At 49.2% G+C, this 27,435-nt stretch overlaps 2 protein-coding genes across 2 annotated transcripts; one reads left to right on the forward strand and one right to left on the reverse strand.

The window, feature by feature from the left end:
• Positions 1–1,879: 1,879 nt before the first annotated feature.
• LOC136500056 (uncharacterized) lies at positions 1,880–3,718 on the reverse strand. The gene is made up of 3 exons (XM_066495486.1): positions 3,437–3,718; positions 3,058–3,111; positions 1,880–2,125 (listed from the first exon to the last, which is right to left on the reverse strand). The coding sequence occupies exons 1-3, from the start codon at positions 3,716–3,718 to the stop codon at positions 1,880–1,882; spliced, it is 582 nt and encodes a 193-aa protein (XP_066351583.1).
• An 18,432-nt stretch (positions 3,719–22,150) lies between these two features.
• Positions 22,151–23,497, forward strand: LOC136501436 (carboxylesterase 1-like). The gene has a single exon (XM_066496971.1). The coding sequence runs from the start codon at positions 22,277–22,279 to the stop codon at positions 23,285–23,287; it is 1,011 nt and encodes a 336-aa protein (XP_066353068.1). The 5' UTR covers positions 22,151–22,276; the 3' UTR covers positions 23,288–23,497.
• Positions 23,498–27,435: the final 3,938 nt, after the last annotated feature.

A 27,435-nucleotide genomic window follows, 5' to 3' on the forward strand; every position in this document is an offset into this window, starting at 1 on the left:
CATCCGCAACCTCCCCTTGTTCCTGTTAGACTCAGTGTGAGCCTGGCTCGAACACTTCCCCCCCTTCTAGCCCTCGACCACAAGGTTAAGTTACACGATGAGCCAAAACTTACGTCCTCAGCAATGGCGAGTTGTACAGGCGAAGTCCATCTGGCATCCTCCAGCGATGCATCACCACCGAGGCAGGCCAAACCCTACTTTGGGACTTGCACGTAGGAGCCTACGGGCACCATGCAGCGCCTCGGACGCTCGTCGGAGATGCCTTCCGCCAGGGGTTCTACTGGCCAACGGCGGTTGCTGACGCCACCAAGCTGGTACGCTCCTGCAAGGGATGCTAGTACTATGCGTGACAGACACACCTCCCGGCCCAAGCCCTCCAAACCATCCCCATTACATGGCCATTTGCCGTATGGGGACTCGACATGGTTGGGCCTCTACAGAAGGCCCTCGGGGGCTATACCCATGTGCTGGTAGCGATCGATAAGTTCTCCAAGTGGATCGAGGCTCATCCGATCAATCGAATCAAATCTGAGCAAGCGGTGTTGTTCTTCACTGATATCATCCACATGTTCGGGGTTCCAAACACCATCATCACTAACAATAGGACACAATTCACCGGCCACAAGTTCCTAATGTTCTGCGATGACCACCACATCCGTGTGGCCTGGTTGGTCGTAGGACACCCTAGGACAAATGGCCAAGTAGAACGTGCCAACGATATGATCCTACAAGGCCTCAAGCCAAGAATATACAACCAGTTGAAGAAATTTGGCAAGAAATGGCTTGCCGAACTCCCGTCGATTATCTGGAGCCTGAGGAACACTCCGAGCCGAGCCACGGGGTTCACACATTCTTCCTGGTTTATGGAGCTGAGGCCATCCTCCCCACTAACTTAGAGTATGGTTCCCCAAGGCTATAGGCCTACAACGAGCAAAGCAACCGCACTGCCTGCGAGGACGCCCTCGACCAACTAGAGGAAGCCTGAGATGTTGCGCTGCTACACTCAGCCAAGTACCAGCAAGCCCTACAATGCTATCAAGCCCGACGTATTCGAAGCCGAGACCTGAAGGTGGGTGACCTGGTGCTGAGACTGAGGCAAAGCAATAAGGGCCGCCACAAGCTGACCCCCCATGGGAAGGACCGTACATCATCGCCCAAGTGCTAAAGCCCAGGACCTACAAGCTAGCCAACAAGAAGGGCAAAATCCTCACCAACGCTTGGAACATAGAACAGCTACGTCGCTTCTACCCTTAAATTTCCAAGCATTATATACATTGTTTCTCGAAATACAATAAAGAAGCGTTCTTTAGTTATTCTAATTTTTCAAGAAACCCCCTGAGCCCATCGATGGGGGATTAGCGTTACGATAACGCAACAAGGGAGACTCAGCTCTGCCTCTGTAGAGGTGCCCACCATGGGGCTCGAACAAGACTCGGCTCTGCCTCTATAGAACTGAGCCTCCCTCGAGGGCTAGAAGGGAGGGACCCCCCTAAGTCCTAGGCACCATTTTTTAGTCGTTTTTTGAAAAAAAATTCTATGCCAAACTCTCTAGCGTACTCTGACAAATCGATTGTAAAAAAACCTAAGGACCGAAAGTCTGTCCCAGGGCCAAAAGGCCGGCCGAGCCGTGAGACGGCCTACGCCTCCGGGCTATGGCAGCTCCCTCACCACCTTTTGCCCGAGGGGTAGCTTAGGCTCCGAGGAAGTTTTTTGCAAGTGATATATTCAGAGACGAGACAGAGGGCAGAGGCTCGGAAATACAATAAAAACAATTAAAAAGCGTATATGCATAAGTACTTTAAAAAGGTCTCGATGGCCACAAGCGTTATGGTACAATAATGTAAATCCTAATCTATTTACATGGCCCCTTTGGCCTAGGTTAGAACTCAGGGACGCCAGCGTCGGCGGTCGGCGTAGGAGGAACCACCTCCTCTTCGAACAGCTTGGCCTGTGCCGTGCCAGGGGCCTCAGCCACCTCCATCAGCTTCATGGCCTCCTCCTCGGCCTCCTTGTCATCCTCAGCCATGACGTAACCATCGCTGATGGCCTCAAGGTCGATGTCAGCATAGTATGAGGAGACAACGGCCAGGGCGCGCTTGACGCCCGTATGTAGCGCCCCCCAGAGCTGCTCGTGGACTCGGCCGCTCAACGCGATCAAGTGGCTCCTGAGGGAGCTGCCCAACTCGACCCCCCGTCCTCCAGGGCCTCGCAGGTGGTACGGGCGGCGCTTTGCAGCGCGTTGTGCTCCCAGATCTCGGCCTCGAGCACCACCTACACTTTAACGGAGACCTCAACTGCTCGGGAGACCTCCTTCTCCAACCCTGCACCAAGACAAGCGAGATGGGGTTAAGCACAAAAGGAAATAAGCCGAACAGGGGCAAAGGCCTATGGGACTCACCCTTGGCTTTCTCCTTCTAGCTTTAGACCTTGACCCAAGAGGCCTCGGCCACCCTGGAAGCCTCCTCCAGCTCTATGTCACATCGGGGAGTTAGGGGTCGAACCCAAGAAAAACATATAAAACAAGGGGCACGGCTTAACAGGACTCACCCTCGGCCTTTTCCTTCTAGGCTAAAGCCTTGACCCAGGAGGCCTCGGCCACCTTGAGGGCCTCCACCAGGGCACCTTTGGTTAGCAGGTGCACGCCCTGCTCCACCCCTAGCTGCCCAGCGATAGCCTTGGCAGAGGCCTCCACTTGTTCGGCCTAGGACCTGAAGGTGTCCCGCTCGCCAGCCACACGGGTCAACTCCTCCTCTAGCTCCTTGATCTGCGCCGCCAAAGGGGTGGCCTGCTCCCGAGCCGTGGCCACCTCGGCCTTCATATTAGCACAGCAAAGGCGGAGGTCCTCCACCTCCGTGCTCCGCACCGACAGAAGCTCATTGGCATTGGCGAGCAAGTCCTTCTGCTGCCGGAGCTGGTCCCAGATGTCCCTCTCCCACCGGAGGAACAACGACTTCCCAAGGGACCAGGCCTCAAGCTCTTAGATAGGCAGAATAGACGTCAAGCACTGCGAGAAAACTCGGGAAAAGACGACACAGCACGAGAAAGGAAGGCGCGTACCTGGGCAACACTGGGCAGGTCGTCGGCCACGATGGACAGCGCTGTCCTCAGTGACTGCTCTGCCAGACAGCAGAATTGCTCGAAGGAGTCCTAATGCTCCCCTCGGCCGCGTCCTCGAGGGCAAATAGAGGCTCCCCCTCAGGGTCGTCCCGGCTCCGCCACAAGACACGTGGGCTATCCCACCCGTGGGGCTCGAGTTGTACCCGGACGAGGGCCGAGCTCCCCTCGCCAGAGGTCGAAGCTAGCTGCTCCACAGTGCTGGCCGCCTCGGCGTCCGCCACCTCCTTCCCCCGGGAAGTATTGTCGGAGGAGATCGAATGGACCTCCACCTCCCGGGCGCCCCCTATGACGACGACGGGTCTTGGACCAGGGGTGGTACTAAAGCTTGCCCCGCCTCCGTCTTCGCTTCCTGGGCTGTCGGCTCCATCGTGCCCACGCCAGCCTCCGCCACCTCGACCTCGGTGGTCCCAGGTGGTCCAGCCTCCGCCACCTTGGCCTCGGCGGTCCTGGATGCCCTGGCCTCTGTCGCCTCCGCCTCGGAGGTCCTAGGGGCCTCGGCCTCACCCTTGGTGGCCTCGGTGACTGAGGGCGCCTTGGCTTCATCTAATTTGCGGGCCTTGGCCTCGTGGGATGTAGGCGCCTCCTCCACCGCTCGCTTCATGGCCGCCTCGGTAACGTCTCCTTGGGTGACCGGCTCCTTCGGGTCGGCCCTCACCGACGCCGCGCTACGCTGTATGGTGGCTTGCGCCTCCACCACCTATTGGGTGGTGGAGCTGGTGCTCACCTTGAGCGCCTTACATGGCGCCAGGGCGAGCGCTTCTGCCTGACGCTTCCGGCTGAAGGCAAAGCACTCACAAGGTCAGCATATGACCAAGGGATGAGAGGGAGATGCTGCAAACTCCACTGATAAAACAATTACCTTGAATGGGGACACAACCGCTTCCACACTGCGTCCCTCGTCCTCTGCAACGGCGGTGGCAGCGGCGGTGGCATGGCCTCCATGTCCGCCGATGCCGGCTGGCCCTCGCTGGACTCTAGCACCCCCTCGACCCTCTATGGAGGTGGTTGCGTCACCCCCGCTGTCACCCGCTCCACCTCCGCCGTCGAGCCCACTGGGCTGACGGCGCGCTTCCCTAACACCTGTGCCTTGGGCATGTCGGCCTCGGCCCTAGGGTAGGCAATCGCCGTCCCTGAGGCATCCTCTCCTCCTCCTCCTGGAAACGTCGGACTGCTCGCCGACACCCTAGGTGCCGTCCCCCTAATGTTAGGGAGATGGTCCAGGGTACCCTGCCCTACCTTGCTCTCGTCATCATCACTCGAGGAATCTGACAACAATGGTGACGGAGACGGCTCCACCGGGAGACCATCGTGCCTCTACTGCCGGTGATGTTTCTCTAGCTCGTCGCGCTCAAGGTTCTTCCTCTTATGCCTTGCCTCCTTAGCGTCCTTCTGCTCCTTGTACGCCTTGGCATATGCCCTATTCACCGCCCATCGCTCTACGTCCTCGGGAACAGGTGGCGGGGAGGCTCGCACATCCCTCATCCCCTGCAGGAACAGCGAACGCCAATAAGGGAACAGGAAAATGCAAGGAGCAAGGAGGCCTCGGGGGCCGCAGTGGCGCGTGACTTACCAGAGAGAGGTACCCCCGCGACGGACGCATTGGGAATGGGGACAGACCACTGCTCCTCAACCGCCCCTCCACCGTCTCTCTCACCCGACGTAGAATCTCCTCATCGGAGAGGGCGACAGCGGACATCCAGACGCCATTGATCAGCTCGTCCGATGTCATCTCGAACAGGCACTACCACTGAGCCATCAGCGGCAGCACCCTCTGGCGGTGGAAGGCCGCCATGACCACAGCCATCATAAGGCCACGACTGCGTAGCCTCTCCAGCGCCTCTAGGAGCGGCTGCAGCTTAGGCTGATCAACCACCGGGACACCGTACCTCCACCTCTCTAGCTGGCTCTCCACAATCCACCTGGTATAGGGGGAAGCCTGTCGTCATCGTTGCGGAGGTAGAACCAGTTATTGTACCACCGGTGGTTAGATGACGCGAGCTGGGCCGGGATGTAGAGGGGCTACCGGTCTTGGCGCACTTGGAGAGTGTAGCCACCGGCCCTCATCGCCTTCCGCGTGCCCGTCGTGCCCGCCGGCTTGGTGGTGAGCCCCACCTAGAAGAGGTGGAGCCACAGCTCCCAGTGGGGGGCAATGCCCAGGTACCCCTCACAGACGGCGATGAAGATGGCCGCCTGCGCGATGGAGTTGGGGTTGAAGTTGTGGAGCTCCACGCCATAGTAATACGGGAGCGCCCGCATGAACCGGTCCACTGGTAGGCCAAGACCATGCTCGTGGAAGGCCACAAAGCTCATGATGTAGCCGTCGCGTGGCCTCGGCCCCGGCTCGCCCCCCGAAGCAATCCACTCCGATCTGGTGGGGTCAGTAACCGGGCGGAGGAGGCCATCGTCGATGAGTGACTGCAGCGTCGCCACAGACATGTCAGACAAACCCTAAGGATCTGCCTAGAGGACAACAGCGCCGCCGACTATGGGTGCGGTGGAGAATGCGGCTATGGTGGTAAGGCGTGCTCTCGCTATCCCTCTCTCTCCCTCTCGCCTTTCCTCCCCCTTCTCCCTTCTTCTCTCCGGCGCTCTCTTCCTCTATTCTAGCACAGTTAGCAACCGCTCGAGGGCAAAAAAAGGCGAACGCAGGCAGGCAGGGTAAGGAGGGGAGGGGCGAGGCTCGTCACGTATTTATGAGGGAAGGGGGCGAAATGGATGGGCGACGAAACCAGGGAAATTTCCCTTAGATCTAGCACAGTTAATCCGGATCCGACTAAACCACCCACGCATCCACCTTTTCCTTATTAACCGCGCACGCACAGTAACATCCCATCTGTAGACATCACGTCGCATCCGACCATAGCAATGGTAGGCACTGTTCCGTCTCCTCGAGGAACCGCCTTAAAAGGCGCAACCACCGTTATCAGCCGGTGGGAAAGGAATATCCCCCACCCGATTCCTTCCAGACTAAGGAACTGGGCACCGAGCCCGTTACGGTCCAGGGGTTCGAAGGCTAGGCCCCCGAGGGTCTCGACAACCGCCTCAGGACAAACAGAGTCAGGGATGACTATGGGCGAGCCCGTACATGGTCGAGGCCCAAGCAAGCAATTGCTTAGGATGCCCTAAGTCGTGTCTAAGACTAGCAGGGAGGTCTCTGAATGGGATCCCACGGCGGGGAGGCACCGAGCCCCCGGGGCCAATCGAACGGCCCTAGGACCCACTAGAGAAGTCCTCTAGTACTTTTGGAGTGCGTTTCTGGACCACCAGCCGACCCCTATCGAATGGGGCATGGGCGTCCACTTGGACTTACCCGATAATAGCTCACCGGAGGTGTCACTGCTCGCGCCCACCGAGGGTAGCCTGTCATACTCCACCCCTCCTTCCGAACGAAAAGGATGCGCGAGGGCCGCATAAAAAAGACAGGGAAACTCCTAATCACCCTCTTGCTCCACGTAGAGGCTCGGGGGCACTTCCTGCAACCAAGCCGAGACCCAGCGACCCAAACTCGCACTCGGGGGCTCGGCAAAATAACCCCTCCTTCCAAATGAAAAGGATGCGCGAGGGCCGCACAAAAAAGACAGGGAAACTCCTGATCGCCCTCTTGCTCCGCGTAGAGGCTCGGGGGCACTTACTGCAACCAAGCCGAGACCTAGCGACCCAAACTCGCACTCAGGGGCTTGGCAAACAACCCCTCCTTCCAAACGAAAAGGATGCGCGAGGGCCGCACAAAAAAGACAGGGAAACTCCTGATCGCCCTCTCGCTCCGAGCGGAGGCTCGGGGGCACTTCCTGCAACCAAGCCAAGACCCAGTGACCCAAACTCGCACTTAGGGGCTCGACAAACAACCCCTCCTTCCGAACAAAAAGGATGCGCGAGGGCCGCACAAAAAAGATAGGGAAACTTCTGATCGCCCTCTCGCTCCGAGCAGAGGCTTGGGGGCACTTCCCGCAACCAAGCCGAGACCCAGCGACCCAAACTCGCACTCGGGGGCTCGGCAAACAACCCATCCTTCCAAACGAAAAGGATGCGCGAGGGCCGCACAAAAAAGACAGGGAAACTTCTGATCGCCCTCTTGCTCCGCGCAAAGGCTCGGGGGCTCTTCCTGCAAACAAGCCAAGGCCCAGCAACCCGAACTAGCGCTCGGGGGCTCAGCAAATGTGATAAAGGGCACTGAGCCTGTTATGGTCCAGGGGTTCGAAGGTTGGGCCCCGAGGGTCTCGACAGTCGCCTTAGGACAAACAGAGTCAGGGATGATTATGGGTGAGCCCATACATGGCCGAGGCCCAAGCAAGCAATTGCTTGGGATGCCCTAAGTCGGGTCTGAGACCGGCAGGGAGGTCTCTGAATGGGATCCCACCGTAGGGAGGCACCGAGCCCCTGGGGCCAATCAAACAGCTCTAGGACCCACTAGAGAAGCCCTCTGGTACTTTTGGTGTACGTCTCTGGACCACCAGCCGACCCCTATCGAATGGGGCACGGGCCTCCACTTGGACTTACCCGATAACAGCTCATCGGAGGTGTCACTGCTCGCGCCCACCGAGGGTAGCCTGGCATACTCCACCCCTCCTTCCGAACAAAAAGGATGCGTGAGGGCCACACAAAAAAGATAGGGAAACTCCTAATCGCCCTCTTGCTCCGCGCAGAGGCTCGGGGGCTCTTTCTGCAACCAAGCCGAGACCCAGCGACCCAAACTCGCACTCATGGGTTCGGCAAATGCGATAAAACCCCTCACTCAACACGAGAAAAGCTCCTGGAGGAATAAATCCACTCCTCCAGGGCCTCGGGGGCTACACCCGGCGGGTGCGCTTGCGCGCACCCACCGAGGCCTCGAGTACGAAATACCATCCCGCCAGAAGATGCCGCGAGCCAAGTCTCATCAAAACCTCAGGAAGAGCGCTCACACTCTTCTCGAGGCTCGGGGGCTACTGTCGGGTACCATAAAAAGGGGGTCCCCTAAGCATGGACCGAAAAAATCGCTTAAGACCTTGTAAAAATCAAAACTAAGAGACAACCACCGGCAAACCCCCACCTTATCCGAGGCTTGGCTGGGCCACCCGGCCCACCTCGAACAATATCTGGGCTCACCCGAAGTGGGCTCGGCCCCGAACGAAACCACGAGGCCTCGGACGAGGTGCTGACTCTCCGCCTCGCTCGAGGCCCCGGACCACGAGGTCTCGGACAAAGTACCAATTCTCTGACTTGCCCGAGGCCCCACGTAAGGCCTCGAATGAGGAACCGATTCTCTGACTCACCCGAGGCCCTGCGCAAGGCCTCGGACGAGGTAACGATTCTCCGACTCGCCCGAGGCCCCGCCCATAAGGCCTCGGACGAGGTACCGATTCTCCGCCTCGCTCGAGGCCGGCTCAGCAACAACCCTGCCGCCTCCGCCTTAACCGACTTCTCTGACAGGACGTCATGTCCAACTAACGCTTTCAACCACTCCCGTGATACCAGCCAAACGACGGCTCGGTACAGCGGAGTGGCCAACGAGACATGAGTCACATCGATGCCATGCCGTCCGGGACAGGACGGGGCAGGGGTTACCGGCCGCTGTGCTCGGCACTATGCCCACGACTGACACCCGTGCTGTACTGTGTTGCTTAACCCCTGCTCCGAGGATAGCACGGCGTGGAGAGTCATGTCCGGGTCCCTGTAGCCTCGGAATCGACGTACAAAGACCAACTGCTCCCTCCGAGCCTCGGCTATCCGCTTTGGGGTCTCGGTAGCCTCGGAACTCATGCCCGCCGAGCCCAGCCTCTACACCGACTGGGCCTCGGCTCTCTACATTGTCAACATACAGCGATCGGCACGTCGTCCACAGTATGCGCCATGCCCTGCGTCAAGCCATCAGAGGAGCTCCCACGTCGCATAGGATCGGGCGTGACCGGCGCGTCGCTCCAGGGCACCGAGGACAAGACCGCTTCGTCGACCATGCCGCCACAGTGACAAGCTGCATGGCTCGGACATACCGTCTCCGCTCACAAAACGTCACGTAGAGAACACATATATCGCCCTTGTCCCCCCTTCAACTATAAAAGAGAGTGACCGGGGCCGTTTCTAGAGACGAGCTCACGGACTCACGCACAGATAGAAAGAGACTCAGACAGACGAACACACTCGTTTCCTCACTACAAGAGATCAACATCTCAAGCAATCCACGCCACTCCACGTAGAGACCTGGGACTAGCTCCCTCTCTCGTCCTGCTTGTAACCCCCTACTACAAGCACCTCGGTGCAAGGAATACAAGATCGCTCTCTCAGACTGGACGTAGGACACTTATTGCCTGAACCAGTATAAACCTTGTCTCTCTTTGCATCACCATCCGGGATTAGGGGCACGTAGTACATTTTCACTAGTCGGTTGAGGGTTCGCCGGTCCAAAACACCGACAGGCAGGTTTGGTCACCGCGCATCTGTTGAGTTGTGATACAAATTTAGTTACGTACAAGATAAATGCTAATTTCTACCGGAGCAAAATGAGGCCCGTCGCCGGAAGGCTTGGGCCGAAGCGAAGCGGAGGTTGAAATTAGCCCATCATGTTTTGCCGCCGCAACCAGGGACTCGGGGGGGGGGGGGGGGGGGCGAAGTCTTGGGATAAGAAAAATGGTAAATCTCTGACATTTGTAACCTCACCTGATATAGTGAAGATTTGCTGGCTGGTGCCCGTCGTTTTTTCCCTTTCACCTTATGAGGGTTTTCCACGTTAAAATCTCGTGTCCCCTGTGCTTGATCTACTTTTCTTCGTCGGTTATATTGCCCATCGTTTATAACAGCATCGAGGCTCTGTAGATGAGGCCAGACGAGAGGCGGTGATCGGGGCCTTCCAAGCAGCAGTGCCGCACGTCGGAGTTGTTCGTAAGGTTGACGTCGAGATAGCTCCTCTAGCTCAGCGGCGGCCTGTGTAGAGAGACGGCGCTGGACCACGTTCCTGATCCCAGCCTGCACGACGTCGCGGACTGATGTCGCGCTCCCGGCCATATGGCTATGCAGCGCCGGCATGTGGTCCGCGAGGGGGGCGTCCAGAAGCCATGCATGTGTCTCTTCAGAAGTCGATGGAGCTGCCGTCACCGATCGAAACCGTCGTCATTCTCTGGTACGCCGGCAGCAGCTGGCGGAGCGCAGTCTAGTGAGCCCCACTGAGACTGCCGTTCAGGTCCAAGAGCGCGGTTTGGGACGCAGCCCAGCGCGCCCAGGTATAACTGTCCGGGTGGTGGAGGCGGTGCAGGAGCTTGAGGAGTAGGGCTGCATTCTGGGTCTCCAGGCGTTTGACGCCGAGGCCCCTGTCCTTCCGTAGCTCGCAAACCTTTTCCCAGGCGACGAGGCACCGGGCACCGGTAGCACGGTCAGACCCAGACCACAGAAAGGCTCTGCGTTTGGCGTCAATGGCCGCGCAGACCCCGGGGGGAAGGAGCATGGCGCCCACGGCGTAGGTCGGCAGGCTGCTGAGGACGGAGTTGATGAGGACGACGCGGCCGGCTGGGCTCAGGAGGGATGCTTTCCAGCCGGCGAGGTACCGGTCCACCTTGGCTATGAGCGGCGCAAAGGCCGACAGTTGCAGCTTGGTGTTGGATAATGGCAGCTCGAGGTAGGTCTGCGGGAATGTCCCTTGTCGGCAGTGGAGCGCAGTCACCAGGTTTTGGAGTTGGTGCGATCATTTTAGATGTGGCAGTGCACCGGAAACAGAGGCTTGCGTCGAGGGTCTACGCCTGGCCACGCAATGGTGTCACTCTCTGATCATCATCAAATTGGATTGTTCACGTATCGTCGACACTATGAGAACTTCAGCAGCGAATAAATCGGAGACTAGATTTGTGATAGCTGAAGCAAGGGAACTTGCCCTGCTCCTAAGCGAGTGAAAATACTTCATGTAAAGAGAGGTTGTAATTAAGTGGCAAATGCTTCAGCTGCTTTAGCTAGACGAAACAAACACTGCAGTTTGGTTGGGACAAGCACCTGTGTGTATCTAGGATCTCATAATAGCGATATTGTGCTAGCAACCATATCTAGTTAGTACAACTCTCTCTTTACTCGAAAAAAACATACAAACTGCAAAAGTAGAGCACCTGCTATTTCTTGTTCAAAAGGAGTAGCCCAAAAGGACACCAACTTTTGTTTTCGTGGTACAGTGACCTCTGGTAGGACCATCCTGATATATTCATCTCTGTACGTACGTCTAATATTGAAATCTGGGGCGGTGTTTTGTTGGGCAAACTTTGTACAGTGAAGATTCTCTACTGTAGCATTTTGTTTGTATTTATGAATTATTGTCTAAACATTGACTAATTAGGCTCAAAAGATTTGTCTCGCAAAGTTAAAGCAAACTGTGTAATTAGTTTTTGATTCCATCTATATTTAGTACTCCATGCATGTACCGCAAGTTTAATGTGACGGAGAATCTTCTTTTTACATAGTGCACTTTTCAGAAGTTTGGAGAAACTAAACAAGGACGAGGTATGCTGAAAGTAAAATTGATGAATTCCAGTACACCCTACCTGTGTGTATCTAGGATCTCATAATAGCGATATTGTACTAGCAATCATATCTAGTTAATACAATACAACTTTCTCTTTTCTCGAAAAAAACATACAAACCGCAAAACTAGAGCACCTGCTATTTCTTGTTCAAAAGGAGTAGCCCAAATGGACACCAACTTTTGTTTTCTTGGTACAGTGACCTCTGATAGGGCCATCTCGATATATTCATCTCTGTACGTACGCCAAATATTGAAATTTGGGTATGAACTCTGAAAGTAAAATTGACGAATTCAGTACACACTAATAAGCAATCACAATCAATATAGCCCACGCCTTGATATTACAAGCTACAAATAATGCAACGCCATCAATCTTGTCAACTCTGCACAGTGAAGCTCTGGAGTAAACAAGCCAATCTTGTCACATAGGACAGCTTGTTAATCAAATGCCAAAGCAAGCCATGATTGTCCACGCCAAGCGTCATCAAGCTTTGTTTTTGCAGGAAACGAGATATGCAAGGCTGCAGTAACAATTAATCAGCATATTCGCTGGTTGATTTCTGAGTTGATAAATTCGGCTGATGCTGATTTGTTGTAAGAGAAAAGTATTATTAGTTCCTGATAAGTCCTGGCTGAAAAAAAGCAAACAGACTGAACTGCTACATGGCTTTCGTTCCCTTAGTGGCCCCATTCGCTGGTCTTAAACTTGACTGAAATTAACTGAAAAATACTGTTTTAACTGAATTATTGTAAGAGAAAAACATTGTTCTAACTAAAAAACAAGTCAAACAAACCGAATACGGGATAAGACGAACGGACCGGTGTTTGTCGGCTGACCGCATCATTGTTGGCAAGTGCAACACGCCCCTTTCGTCTTTTCGATCATTCCGTCTCAATCAAAAAATAAAATCCGCTGCCTGTCCCATCTGCTGGCTGCTTTGTGTCCACATGCAGTATACAACAACAATACGGTCATTTTCTACGTATCTCATTTCCCTCGTGACATTTATCATATTTATAAGATTGGGGTGAAACGTTACGTGCCATGCCATTATGTGGCAGAACCTCTTAAGTTATAAGACCACATGCATCTGTCACTGTCCAACGACCTTTGACATTTATGCATATGTTTCCATTAACTTAAAAGGACTGTCGGGTGTCCTCGGGGAACCCCGAATCATCCACGATTTCCGAGCAGGACCACATTACAAAGTCATTATAGTATTACAACATTTATTCAAATATCAGCACCAGAGTAAAAACAGCGGAAGTCTTACAATAACATAATTTACAAAACAGTAGTTTCAAACCTCGCAACTAGGTTCAATGTTTATTACAAAACGAAATAGTGGAGTGGCATTATAATATAATACAAAATACACAATAAAACTGCCCTGCCCAAGGGTCACACATTTACTTCTCATCGTTATCACAAGGTACAACTGTCATGCAGCACGATCCAAAACAGATCTGCTCATAAGGCTCACCTGCAACAAGGGTCAACGAACCCTGAGTACAAAAGTACTCAACAAGACTTAACCGAAATAAAACTGATAGAACTCAGGAATGCCGGCTCATGGGATTCAAGGTATGGCTTTAACAATAATCAAGTTCTTTTGCGTAAAAGCTCTTTAACAAAATTCTTTATAAAGAAAACTTCATAAAATCATATACAAAGCTGACACGATCCATATTGAGATCATGAAACTTCATATCCAATACCTTCACAAGCCTTATTCGAGTTCCAGTTATTAGTACTACGATGATGAACAGAGAAGTGAGTCTCCATAACCGAGGAGCAACGACGATTCGAACCGATTAAGCCCAGCTGGGGATTCCAGACCACACGACATATGCAGGTCCCTGACCTACATATACCAACCTACCCTCGGATCCTCTAAAACAAGAACGGGTCCGCGCCACCCGAGAATATAGTACTCCACCAATCCAGCCCATTGCCATGTGGGTACACGCTATTTCCGCCATCTCTCTACTCCCAGTGCGCGAGTAGCCATTCTCGTAATAGAATCGCCAAGTTCAGGCTTACCAGAGTATGTGGTTAGTACTACAAAGTCTCACCGCACACAGTTCAACAACGGACGTGCCTTAATCGACACAAGCGGAAAGAACCTGCTCACAAGACCTCCATGTCTTGTGGCTCACACACACCGAGTCCGCCCGGTCTAGATTTATTACTCCACATTCCCATATCACATGATAACATAAGTTAATCAAATCCCGTTTAAAGTTTGCAGGTGACAGGTAATCACCTGACTTTCATCGTTCTATGCATAGCTAAGCATAACTAGGTATATACGAATTTAAAACTGGTAATATGGTAATTATGGAATAACAAGGTGGTTAATGCACCAATTAGGCTCTTACTTAACTCCTAATCACTTAATGCAGTAACGGAAAGCAAAAGCAAAATTAATTTATAAAACACAAGGTAGGGTTGTATGCATCTAGGGCTTGCCTTCGTTGACGAAAAAGTCCGGTTCCTGTGACGTTTCACAAGTATTCGATCCGACCTCAACATACGGATTAACCTCCTCAACAACTTGATTAACTACCACGTTTTCACCTTCATTCACTACACGTAATAACAATGCCATGTTTAACATGATGCGGAATACGAAACATGATGCTCGATGATGGATGCAAAATTAATAATTTAAATACAACTTTCCTTCGCGGTACAGTGGCAAGTCAAACTAATCAAACCTTTTTCGCAACACCCAAATCAATTGCCAAGGATCATTATCAACTAATCACCCAAGGACATCACTCAATCAAAAATTCAAACAAAACCTAATTCATTAAAGGTTATAATTTGCTTTTATGAATTAATTATTTAATTCAAAATTATGAAATAAATCAACTTATTCTAATTGAGCTCAAAATTTTAGTAAATGTTCATTACATGATAACTAAGTGGCAAAACAAATTTCATAATTTTTTGATAAATAAATAAGCCTAGAAAAATCATGGAGATCCATTTATTAATAAATTGAGCAATTTTTATCACATTCAAAATTACCGAAAAACATTATTTCATATTTTTCTTAAATAATATACATCACAGACAAGTCACATAAAAGTTTTCATAATTTTTGGAGCTCTAAATAAATCTACACAAAAATAACAAATTACATTACTATTCATTCAAATCTAAAAATAGAAAAATCCATTTGAACGCTGAGTCACTGACAACCCGACCCCACCTGTCATCCCTAACCTCGCGCGGTTGACCATGACGGCGACAGTGCTGACTGACGTAAACTCGTCGACGGTGAGTCCAACGGTGACGACCAAAGTACCAAAATGATCACCAAGACTAGGCGTATCGATTGACGTCCCTATTAGCACTGATTACGGCCCTATACTAGCTCGTCGTCGACCATGGCGGATGCGGTGGCACGGTAGCGCTACGCCGGCGATGTGAGACCGGTAAAGCTGAAACAGAAGGCCTAGGAAGCATCAGCAGCTCACCCCAAACACGACTGAGTAGAGCACAAGGCCGAAGGAGCAACAGAGAGGTGGGTCGACGTTCCAAGCAAACACGGCGGAGCAGATCGTCGTCGGTGGCGATGTTCCGGGAGCTATGGTGGTCAAAATGAGAAATCAATGGGTCATGAAGGACTATAGCATCGTGGCGAAGCTGAAACAAGACTCAACAGGGGCAGAGGATCACCGTAACACGCTAGCCACGGCGAAGCGCTCGCGATGGGGACGCTGCCGGCCGCGAGAAAGAAGAGCGCGCACCGCGAGTTCCCGATGAAGACAAGCCAAATTGGTGGGTCGGCTGGATGCGCAAGGAGTAAGCAAAGCTAGGACACGCTTTGCTGCGATGGCGCGGGCGCTAGTTCGACGGCAAAAGCTCAATGGAGTTATGGCAACGGCGCCGGGAAAACAGAGGAAGGGAAACGACGAAGAACGACGACAGCTTAGGCCTTAAGGAGCGACCAGAAGCACAAGGAAGCCATGCAGGAGCCTTTCCCACGCCAGCGTGAAGCCGAGGACGTCCACGCGCGCGTCTGGAAGCGAACCGAAGGTCGCCGGCGGTGTAGCTACGGCGGTGAACACTGTTCACAGTATTTACAAGTTTGCCATTCGCCAAAATTCATAAATTACTCTCAAATTTTCATAACAACTCAAAAATCTCCAAAAATAAAAGTTGTGCAAAATCAAAAGTTCTACAACTTTACTTTTATAACCAACTCCTAATTCGGTCTAGATTTTGAAATGAACTTTTGAATTCAAATGGGGAAATTTAACGAATTATGCCTTTTTGAATTACTCCAAATTTTACTAAACAACTTGAAAAACTCCAAAAACAAACTTTGCTTAACTAGTCAAGCTCTACACTTTTGCTTTTGGACTCAACCCCAAAATATGCTTAGATTTTGAAATGGATTTTCAGGGTAGGATTTAAATACTGAAAATCGGGGTTTTCACGAAAAATTCAAAATCAAACAAACTTTGAACTTGAGTCAAACAATACAATTCAACACATACCACATGAATATAAACTTGTTTTAGTGTATGCATCTCAAAGTTTGCAATATGAACAATTGCCTTGTAATGCATATGATGACATGTCATGTTTTTAATATTTAAACACCCGGGGTGTTACAATCCTTCCCCCTAAAAGAAATCTCGCCCCGAGATTCAAAGCCATAGGGTAAGTAATGGAAAAGGAAATGTGTCGCGAGAACACATACAAAATTTGTCCATAAAACAGCTGAGGTCTCTTTACAAAACACAACTTGTACTACCGAGCTCAACTAACTTTACTCTATTCTATATTGACGCTAGAAATTCTAAAAACTTTTGTAACAAGTAATCTTCTTATTCCTAAGTAGCTTCCTCTTCTGAATGTTGATTCCATTGTATTTTATAGAACTTGATGGTCCGTCTTTGAGTAACACGATCTTTCTGATCTAACACTCGGATAGGATATTCGGAATAAGTTAAATCCGGTTCTAGTTTCACTCCTTCAACTTCAACATTCTGTTCAGGCACTCGGAGACACTTCTTCAATTGAGAAATATGGAACACATCATGTACAACTGCGAGATGTTCAGGTAATTTCAAGCGATATGCCACTTTTTCATACCTTTCCAAAATTTGATATGGTCCAATATATCGAGGTGCCAACTTTCCTTTAACACCAAAACGGGTAACTCCTTTCATTGGTGATACTTTCAGATATACAAAGTCTCCTTGTTAAATACCAATGGTCTCCATCTTCTATTCGCATAACTCTTTTGGTGGAATTGAGCTATCTTCAAATTACTTTGTATTTGCCTAACCTTGTCTTCTATTTCTTTCACAAGGTCAACTCCAAAGAATCTTCTTTCTCTAGGCTCAGACCAACTCAATGATGTTCTACATCTACGACCATAGAGTGCTTCAAATGGAGCCATTCTAATGCTTTCCTGATAACTATTGTTGTATGAGAACTCGACGAAAGGTAAGCATTCATCCCACTTATTGGAATAGTTAAGGACACAACACCTTAACATATCTTCAAGTACTTGATTGACTCTTTCAGTCTATCCATCAGTCTACAGATGGTAAGCTGTACTATACAGAAGTTTGGTACCCAATAAAGAATGCAATTGTTTCCAAAAGTTGGAGACAAATTGTGTACCCCTATCTGACACAATAGTCTTGGGTACTCCATGGAGACTCACAATTCGCTCTAAATACATCTTGGCATACCATATAGTGAGATATGTATTCTGGACTGGAAGAAAATGTGCTGATTTGGTTAGTCGATCTACAATAACCCATACTGAGTCAAATCCCTTTGATGTATTGGGTAGACCAACAATAAAGTCTATACTTATGTCCTCCCACTTCCAAGATGGAATAGGTAATGGTTGTAATTCACCAGCAGACCTCAAATGTATAGCTTTCACCTTTTGACAAATATCACACTTTGCTATATATCTAGCAATCTCTATTTTCATTTTAGTCCACCAGAATCTTTGCTTCAAGTCATGGTACATCTTGTTGCTTCCCGGATGGATAGATAACCTAGTAGCATGTGCCTCATCTAGAATTGACTGCCGCAACTCAGGAACTTTTGGTACCACTAGGCGATCCTTGAACCACAACACATCTTCATCATCAATGCTAAAACATTCTGCTTTTCCATTCTTGACTCTTTCCTTGATATGGGCTATAGCCTTGTTTTCCTTCTGAGCAGCAATAACTTGATCTCGAATAGTGGCTTCAACAATTATGTTGGTCAGACTTCCTTGTTGAATTACTTCTACATTCAACTTTTCTATTTCTTGACATAAATTCAAATCCATTGTTCTCACTATCAAACAATTGCAATAACTTTTGCGACTGAGGGTATCTGCAACTACATTTGCTTTACCCGGGTGATAATGTACTTCCAAATCATAATCCTTAATCAGTTCTAACCATCTTCTTTGTTGCATGTTTAACTCTGACTGATTGAAGATATACTTTAAGCTCTTGTGGTCTGTATACATATGGCACGTATTACCAAGCAGGTAATGCCGCCAAATCTTCAAAGCATGAACTACAGCTGCTAACTCCAGATCATGAGTCAGATAGTGTTCTTCATGTTGCTTAAGTTGCCTGGACGCATAGGCAATGACTCGGCCTTCTTGCATCAACACACATCTAATACCAATACCTGAAGCATCACAATACACATCAAACAGCTTCTCGATATTAGGTTGGGCTAATACTGGTGCAGTAGTCAACAATCTCTTCAAGGTCGGGAAAGCCTCTTCACAATCAGATGACCAGACAAACTTGACTTGATTTTTCAATAGTTCCGTTATGGACTTTGATATTTTAGAGAAATCTGGAATAAACCAATGGTAATACCCTACCAATCCTAGAAAACTCCGAACTTGATGAACTGTGGTTGGCGGTTTCCAATCAAGCACATCTTTCACTTTGTTGGGATCAACTGCAACTCCTTCGGCTGACAAGACATGTCCAAGAAATTGCACTTCCTTAAGCCAAAAATCACACTTGCTGAACTTGGCATATAGTTGATATTCTCTCAAGCGGGTCAGAATAATCCTAAGATGTTCCGCATGTTCTTTCTTATTCTTGGAATATACTAAAATGTCATCAATAAACACCACTATAAACTTGTCTAACTCCGACATGAATACTGAGTTCATCAGATACATGAAATGAGCGGGAGCATTTGTCAAACCAAAAGACATTACCAAGTATTCATATAATCCATATCTTGTGGTAAATGCCGTTTTAGGAATATCTTCAGGCTTTATCTTGATTTGGTGATATCCTGATCTCAAATCTATCTTGGAGAAAACTTTGGCTCTGGCCAATTGATCAAAAAGCAAATCTATCCAAGGTAATGGATACTTATTCTTGATGGTCACTTCATTCAATGGACGATAGTCAACACATAACCTCAGGGTCTCATCTTTCTTTTTCACAAAAATTGCCGGACATCCCCAAGGTGAGGAACTAGGTTGGATAAACCCTTTCTCAATCAATTCTTGTAACTAAGTCTTCAACTCGGCCAATTCCTTAGGTGGCATTCTATAAGCTCTCCGAGAAATCGGAGCTGTTCCAGGTTGTAACTCTATGTTAAACTGTACATCCCTATCAGGTGGTAGACCGGGTAAATCTTCAGGAAACACATCCAGAAATTCACACACTACCGGAATATCTCTAATCTCTTTGACAGCAGTTGTACAAATCTTGCCCACTGATCTTCTTAGGGTTGGAAGTTAGATGAGAAGTTGAGAATTACTATCAGACAAACTTACTCTTAATGTCCTATTCAGAGCATCTATAATAGCCTTATGCTGATACATCCAATTCATTCCCAAGATTACATCTATATCCTGATCCTTAAGGATAATCATGGTAGTGGGAAAAATATGCCCACCTAGGTTTACGGGTACCTGATATACCATTTCCTTAGTACACAGACGTCCCCCGGGCGACTGTATAAAGAAACTTTCCTTTGTTGCCCCAATTGAAATTTCATGCTTCACAACAAATGTTCTATTGATGAATGAATGCGATGCGCTAGAATCAAAAACTATAACTGCAGGGTGATTGGTAATAGGAAACATACCCATTATCACTGGCTCTCCTTCTGGAATTTCTCCAGCTTGAATATAGAACACCCGTCCTGTCTTCCTCTCATCTTTGCCCTTCTGAGCATTCTGATTGGGGTTCTTGTTTGGTGGCTGACCCTATTGTTGATTGGCAGGGGCCTTCTGATAATTTTGATTAGCCTGCCTAGGATATGGACATTCCCTAGAGAAATGACCAGTCCTTCCACAATTGTAACATGGATAGTTGTGACCCTGGGATGTTGGAGCATTGCCACCAGGAGCATTGGTTGACTGTGAATTCAGATAGATTATAGCAGGACGGACATTTGACTGTTGCCCGGCTTGGAACTGCGGCGGATGGTAAGGAGGATGATTATGATGTACTGGATGATAAATCACCCTCTGCCTCTTCTCATTTCCCCAGCGCGAAGCCGAGGACGTCCACGCGCGCGTCTGGAAGCGAACCGAAGGTCGCCGGCGGTGTAGCTACGGCGGTGAACACTGTTCACAGTATTTACAAGTTTGCCATTCGCCAAAATTCACAAATTACTCTCAAATTTTCATAACAACTAAAAAATCTCCAAAAACAAAAGTTGTGCAAAATCAAAAGTTCTACAACTTTGCTTTTATAACCAACTCCTAATTCGGTCTAGATTTTGAAATGAACTTTTGAATTCAAATGGAGAAATTTAACGAATTACGCCTTTTTAAATTACTCCAAATTTTACTAAACAACTTGAAAAGCTCCAAAAACAAACTTTGCTTAACTAGTCAAGCTCTACACTTTTGCTTTTGGACTCAACCCCAAAATATGCTTAGATTTTGAAATGAATTTTCAGGGTAGGATTTAAATACTGAAAATCGGGGTTTTCACGAAAAATTCAAAATCAAACAAACTTTGAACTTGAGTCAAACAATACAATTCAACACATACCACATGAATATAAACTTGTTTTAGTGTATGCATCTTAAAGTTTGCAATATGAACAATTACCTTGTAATGCATATGATGGCATATCATGTTTTTAATATTTAAACACCCGGGGTGTTACACATTAGCCCATTATTTATGGAGGAGAAGAGGTGGCGCTAAGTGCACTATTGGCTGATTGCAGAAACAAAAAATCTTGATCAGCTTATACAAGAGGGGGCAGGGCCTAGTGACCCCACCAAGAAATTTCATTAGCTTCGAAAAGGCGCCTGCAACTTTGCTTTGTTTGTATTTTAGCGAGTAAAGTACATGGCCCGGTCTTCGAATTTGTGGTTCTGTGGTCTCGGTCACTAAATTCAGAGAGCGTTAAACTTTTTTTTTATAAGCTAACCGTAAGCGAATGCTAGACCAGTTGGTTTGTCTATGCGTTTTGCACCCTACTAATCAGAGTTTGAACCCCTCGGGGCGGATTTGTTAGCCGAAGGAGGCGTAATTTATCTGCATGTTGAAAAAAATCTCCTCGTCTGCTCCACGTCAAAGCACAGGTCTAAGGCCAGTCCAATCTCACAGGAGTTATGATACCGCTGTGTATAAATAGGGCAAAGATTCAGAGATTTTCTCGACCTATATAAGAAGATTTTTTTTAAGCACAATACGCCGGGCTATCTTACCCTCCGCGAGTCGGTTTTTTTTTATAAGCTAACCATGAGAGACTAAGAGACAGGAGTGCTAGTTGGGCCGGACCAAACGACTTCGTTCCTTCTCTTTTTTTTAAGAACCTCACTCAAAAAGTATTCGATCTTTCTTTGTTTTAATTTTTTGTTTGGAAAGTTGAGGTAATGGTGTTGTCGTATACCCATGAGACAAAGGCAAACGGAGCCTCATGGGTCAAGAAAGCAGAGGGGAACGCATGCGACGCTAACCACCTTTTGCCATACCACAGCCTATAGCCGTCGAAGACCAAATAGACAAACATTTCCTCCTAGTCGGCTAGTCTGCTAGCACAGGGCATATCACATTTCCTGAACCGAAACGGGACCGATACGTGACAAATGAGACGATCGATCAACAGCGAAGCCTGCCGGCAGACGTACACGCGCCTCCAAGGCTCTCCAACCATAGCGACAGTAGGCAAAGAACTTCCGAGGCACCTACAGCCACCTCAGGTTGTCCCATCGGTCTCGGAGCATTTCTCCCGGTCCTATGGCCGGGCGCGCCCGTGCGGCTCGGACATATTCGGCGGCAGTCTTCAGCTCTACGTACTCCCATGCCTGCGCTCTGGATCGGATCTGGTGCTCGCGCAGAGGACGCGGGGCGGGCGTCACGCCGCGACTCGATCGCCGTCTCAGGCTCTCGGCTCGGCTCGGTTGATGCTATGGCCTATGGCGGCTGGCACGGCCACGTTTCCCACCGCGGCCGCGACACAAAACGCCCTCGTTTCCATCAGAAAACTGCCCTGATTTTGTGCTGATTTTGACGCCACCCACGTGACGCACGGCACCGGCGCAGCGCCCGCATTATATAACCGTGCCCCACAGTTCACCTCTGCTCTGCAGCCACCATTGCGCGCCTCGACGACCGACGACTCACCCATCCGCGTCCTCCTCAAAGAAACAGAGCGAGCCGGCCGAGAGTGTGACGTCGAGAGGAGGAAGGACCATGGGCGACATCACCGCCGCCGCCGCTGCCGCCGACGCTTCGGGCCCGCCGACGTTGACCAAGGAGACCAACCTCTTCATGCAAATCGTCGTCAACCCGGACGGCACGGTCACACGCCCCGAGGTCCCTCTCGTCCCGGCCTCCGAAGTCGCCGCCGGCGGCGTCATCTCCAGGGACGTGCCCCTCGACGCCTCCGCCGGCACGTACCTCCGCCTCTACCTTCCCTCCCCGTCCCCCGCAGCGCCGGCCGCCACCGCCAGCAAGCTCCCCGTCGTGCTCTACTTCCACGGCGGGGGCTTCGTGATCCTCTCCCCGGCCACCGTCTTCTACCACGGCCACTGCGAGGCGATGGCGACCGCGGTGCCCGCCATCGTGGCGTCCCTCGAGTACCGCCTGGCGCCGGAGCACCGCCTGCCCGCGGCGTACGAGGACGCGGCGGCGGCCGTGGCGTGGCTCCGCGACGGCGCGCCGGGGGACCCCTGGGTGGCCGCGCACGGGGACCTCTCCCGCTGCTTCCTCATGGGCAGCAGCTCGGGCGGCAACATGGCGTTCTTCGCGGCGCTCCGGACCGGGGGCCTCGACCTGGGACCCGCCACGGTGCGCGGCGTCCTGCTGCACCAGCCCTACCTCGGCGGCGTCGACCGGACGCCGTCGGAGGCCGGGTCCGTGGACGACGCCATGCTGCCGCTGGAGGCCAACGACAGGCTCTGGAGCCTCGCGCTGCCCCTGGGCGCCGACCGGGACCACGAGTTCTGCAACCCTGTCAAGGCCATGGCGCCCGAGGCCCTCGCCGGCCTGCCGCCGCGGTGCCTGGTCACTGGCAATTTGGACGACCCGCTCATCGACAGGCAGCGGGAGTTCGCTCGGTGGCTGCAGGACCGCGGCAGCGCGGAGGTCGTCGTGAAGACGGACGTCGCCGGGTTCCACGCGTCGGAGCTGTTCGTGCCGGAGATCGCCGAGGTGCTGTTCGCCGCGATGCGCGAGTTCGTGTCCACCGGCGACGACGCTTGACACGTCGAATTCTCGTCCCGGTGACCAGAAGTGAACATGTGTTGCTGTTGCATCGGTGTGTGCGTCGTGTGACCGTGCGCAATAAGCCAAATAATTCTCGGTACTGTTGTAGTGTTGAATCTTGGCAACCTGGCACCGTTCTGGTTCATGCGAGTGGGTTGGAGTGCAGTTGTCTACAAATAAATCGCTTTCATGGATCTCACTGGACAATTCATGTATGCTGGCCAAAGAACATGTCATTACTTCTGTCAACAAAGGTTTAATGCTTGATTATTGGCCTGTGTATTAGGTGGTTGAAGTGGTAGGTAACTCTGAAATTCTAGTACAGCCGTGCAAGACTGCAATCTGAACCCCGAGTCCCTGATAATATTTTCGTGGAATTCTGTTACAAGTTCTGTAACCATGCCATGTGCATGTTTTATTGTAGGAAAGCATTGCTACATGTACAACCAATTAAGTACACTTTAGGGATTCAAAAGCTCAAAAAAAAAAGCATCGCCGTATGCTGGCCAAAGAACAACGGTAGGTGCCATCCATATATTGGGTTTACAACAAGCATAAATTATGGTAAAACGGTTGTATTTGTCAACGTAAAAATGTCACTTCTATATATCAGATGCCTGATTTTTTTTTATTGTCGTTGAGAGCTTGAGGCAACATGCAATTTTGTCATTGTTTAGCTATAGAAAAAATATGAATTGTCCCTTGTGAGTTGTATTTTAATTGTATTAGTTGATTATGTAGAACTGTTGTCTAAAAATTTCTAAAAATCTAGGCACTAAAATATAGCAACTCCCTAAAAATGTTCCTCCTTGAAAGCGAATGTGCTCTAGATATAGCTACAGACTTGGTATTCACATTGATGTGTCAATTTTCTGGTCCTCAGCAAAGAATATTAGGTCAGGGTTTTATGTCCCTCTTTCTAAGATTTTTAGGTGATTTCATCCCTTGAAACTTCTACCGTCTTTCTCTTTATTTATACTATGCTGTGGCAGAACCGCCTACTCTAATGTCTCCTAGGAGTACTTGTCTTCCATTAGACTCTAAGTACTTAAAAGAGGACACTAAATTACGCAGTTTCGTCGAGCACACCTCAAGGGAGAACAAAAAAATCCACATTTTTCATCAGGATCACAAATGAGAGAATAAAGCTTACAACATTCTTAAGTCATTTTTTACATCACTTTAATACAACATCAGAGTTATGAATAATTTAATTTAACAGCAGAATATAAATATGTGATCAGAGTTACAACGGAAATAAATATCTATTCATGACATGGTGAAACATTGATATATAAGCTATGACAATAGATTATAAAACTTCTATTTATAAAAATATTTAGTGAGACTTATAAATAAAAACTATGATCACAGCGTAAAGAAATCATCTCTAAGCCAACCAGGAGGAATCCACACACAAGAGTCAGCTCTAGCATCCGTCTATCACCTGCAAGAGGGTAGAACAAACCCTGAGTACTCAATTGTACTCCGCAAGACTTACCCGTTAGGAGGAAAAAAAGACTCTAAGGATATGCAAGGCTATCTGACTTGTGGAGTTAATGCATCTGCAGAAGGCATTACTAAGCGTGCATCCTTATATTCAATTTTATTAGCAGTCATCATTAGTTCATTAACTATCCATTCTAGGTAAGCACATGTGCTACCTTCAAGCAAGTGGTAAGCAATCAGAACCATTTTACCATATTTCATATTCTAGTTCTTACTGTGATGCTAGACTGTAGACAAGTCGTACCGGATTATCTTACGATTCGCAAATCAATGTGTCCAGCTGGGTACCTCGAAGCACACGCCCTGCTTGTACCCTAGGCATAAGCAAGATCAACCCACCACTCTCCTATCAAGGGGTCCAGGTCCCGTCCAAACTTGGACTCCAAGCCCCCACACTGGAGTCCCGGACTTAGTGTGGTGCTTAGACCTCCATCATCCCTGTCTCCAATCAGTCGGTCTGGAAAGAGCTGAAACCCACGACAAGAGAGCAATGAGCCTTCCCTGTTCCAATAAACTAGTATGTGCTCAGGATAATAAGTTTGTGACCTGCCTAGAACTCAATGCAACGGCCGGTCCTTAACTAACACAGGCGGAACAAATGCAATCTGAGCCTCGCTCGAATGCCAAACCAAGTCCAGATCCAAAGTACCATTCCGCCCGGTCTTCAATTATCATTCATATATATATTCTAGGTGATAATAATATTGTAACAACAATAATATTTTTTCTATCTCTCGCGAGTGACAGGCAATCACTCGACTTCTACCAGAGTCTTGTAGCAAAGCAATCTACACGATCCTGTCATACTAGTAAGACTCATATGATAAAGATATATATGCAAGTGGGTTTCATTCAACTCCTTAAAACTTAATGTACAAACATAATATAAAGTGCAGAAAAGTAGGGGTTATGCATCGAGGCTTGCCTGGGTAACATATAACCAAAAGTTAGTATTCCATCTTTGTGTCCTGATCCCTAGCACCATCTTTTCAGCTACTCTGTTTGATACCATCGATCCACCATCGTTCCTATTATGATATGTATTGATGTAAATGCAGGGATGGCGCAATCAATCCAAAGCCAACAACAATTCTTAAAATACGAGTGCACAAACCAAGCTAACAAGCTAACTCCTATGACTAATATATTAGCTAAGTATTAACTTCACTAAACAAAGCATCATTTTCATCAACAAGTACTAATTCTTACCAAATCAAGTCTCTTTTTGATTTATTAATGATTTAATATACTCGAAACTAGGGCACATTAACTACTCTAGTAAACTAATTATTATTGTGCTACAAAAATTATAGAGAACACCTAATAACACTTCTAACCTACTGTAAAATTTTTAGAGCTAACACTATCACCGATTTATCACAGAAATTCCTACAAGTTTATGTCTTAACAATATTAAGTATGTTAAAACAATTAGAGTAACCCTAAAAACATATAGAACCTATGTCAACAAAATACACTATCAGATAGATCATGATTTTAGAAACTTAACGAAATTGGTTTGGCATTTTTGTGATTTTTCTACATTTTATTATCAATTTTACAAGATCACTGCTTCGGAACAAAACACAAAACCTGAAAAGAAAAGCTTTGTGGGCTCGGTCTGGCCTAGCACTGCCCGCTCGGCCAGCCACCGGCCCAGCGGCGAGGCCCAGGCGGGGATGGGGCGCGCGCGTGGCCACAGGCCATGGCCCATGGCACGGCGAGCGCGGCCCAACGCGGCACGGTCGTGAGTGGCCCAGCAGCCAGCCCACGCGGCCAAGGCAAGGCGGCGACACTTTTCACTGAGCCCCCCCACACTTTACAAAAATACACACAACCCAAACACTATGTTGCATTATTCATAAGTGTCATGGGTTTACATTGAGAACCCTGGAAAAGTTTCTATTCCTACTCCCACTCCTCTTCCCCAACCTCGCGACAGAGCAGAGTAGAGGAGCGTCGTGTTACACTATAAATCTTTTGCTAAAATACTACATGGGCATCATGTTTATGTGATAGTGTATGTAATATAGTGTGTAAATCAAATTATGTGACCCAAAATGTTCATCGAAAATGTGAAACAAAAGTTACATTCAATGTCGTGTTATGTCACTTAGGGTTGTGAATGAATTTTTATTAATCGGAAATGGCATAGAACGTATATATAGAATTTTAATAAAGTTTGTAGTACAAACTTCATAGGTGACGATGAAATACCTGCGATCGAGAAATGAATTCCCTAGCTACCATGGTTGGTAGCTTGGAAATCGAGGTTGACGTGAATCCGGGCAAGAATTAGTCAAATTTCTTAAGTCAGAAATTGGTTCGACGAGGTCAAGTTTGGCAAATTTTGTAGGGGATTTGGGTTAAGTAATGGTGGTGTATTAGGGCTTGTTTCAGTAGTTTAACATACCCTCTTGAGGATAGAAAAGGTGGTTTGGCGCCTGAAGTAACGAGTTTGATTTTTGGGGTGCTTTAAATTACGTGCATGGCATGTTTCTGGCTGGTGTCAACGTCTGGACGCGGTCACCGTGCTCCTATGCCATTGTTGGTGTGCCGACCATGCATGCGTGCCGGTCGTGCTCGGCTAGCTACGGTGGCCAGCAACCCCTAGCAGCGGGCCCGCCTCACCGCCA

This window comes from Miscanthus floridulus, chromosome 13 (genome assembly GCF_019320115.1).
Source record: "Miscanthus floridulus cultivar M001 chromosome 13, ASM1932011v1, whole genome shotgun sequence".
Taxonomy (NCBI): Eukaryota; Viridiplantae; Streptophyta; class Magnoliopsida; order Poales; family Poaceae; genus Miscanthus; species Miscanthus floridulus.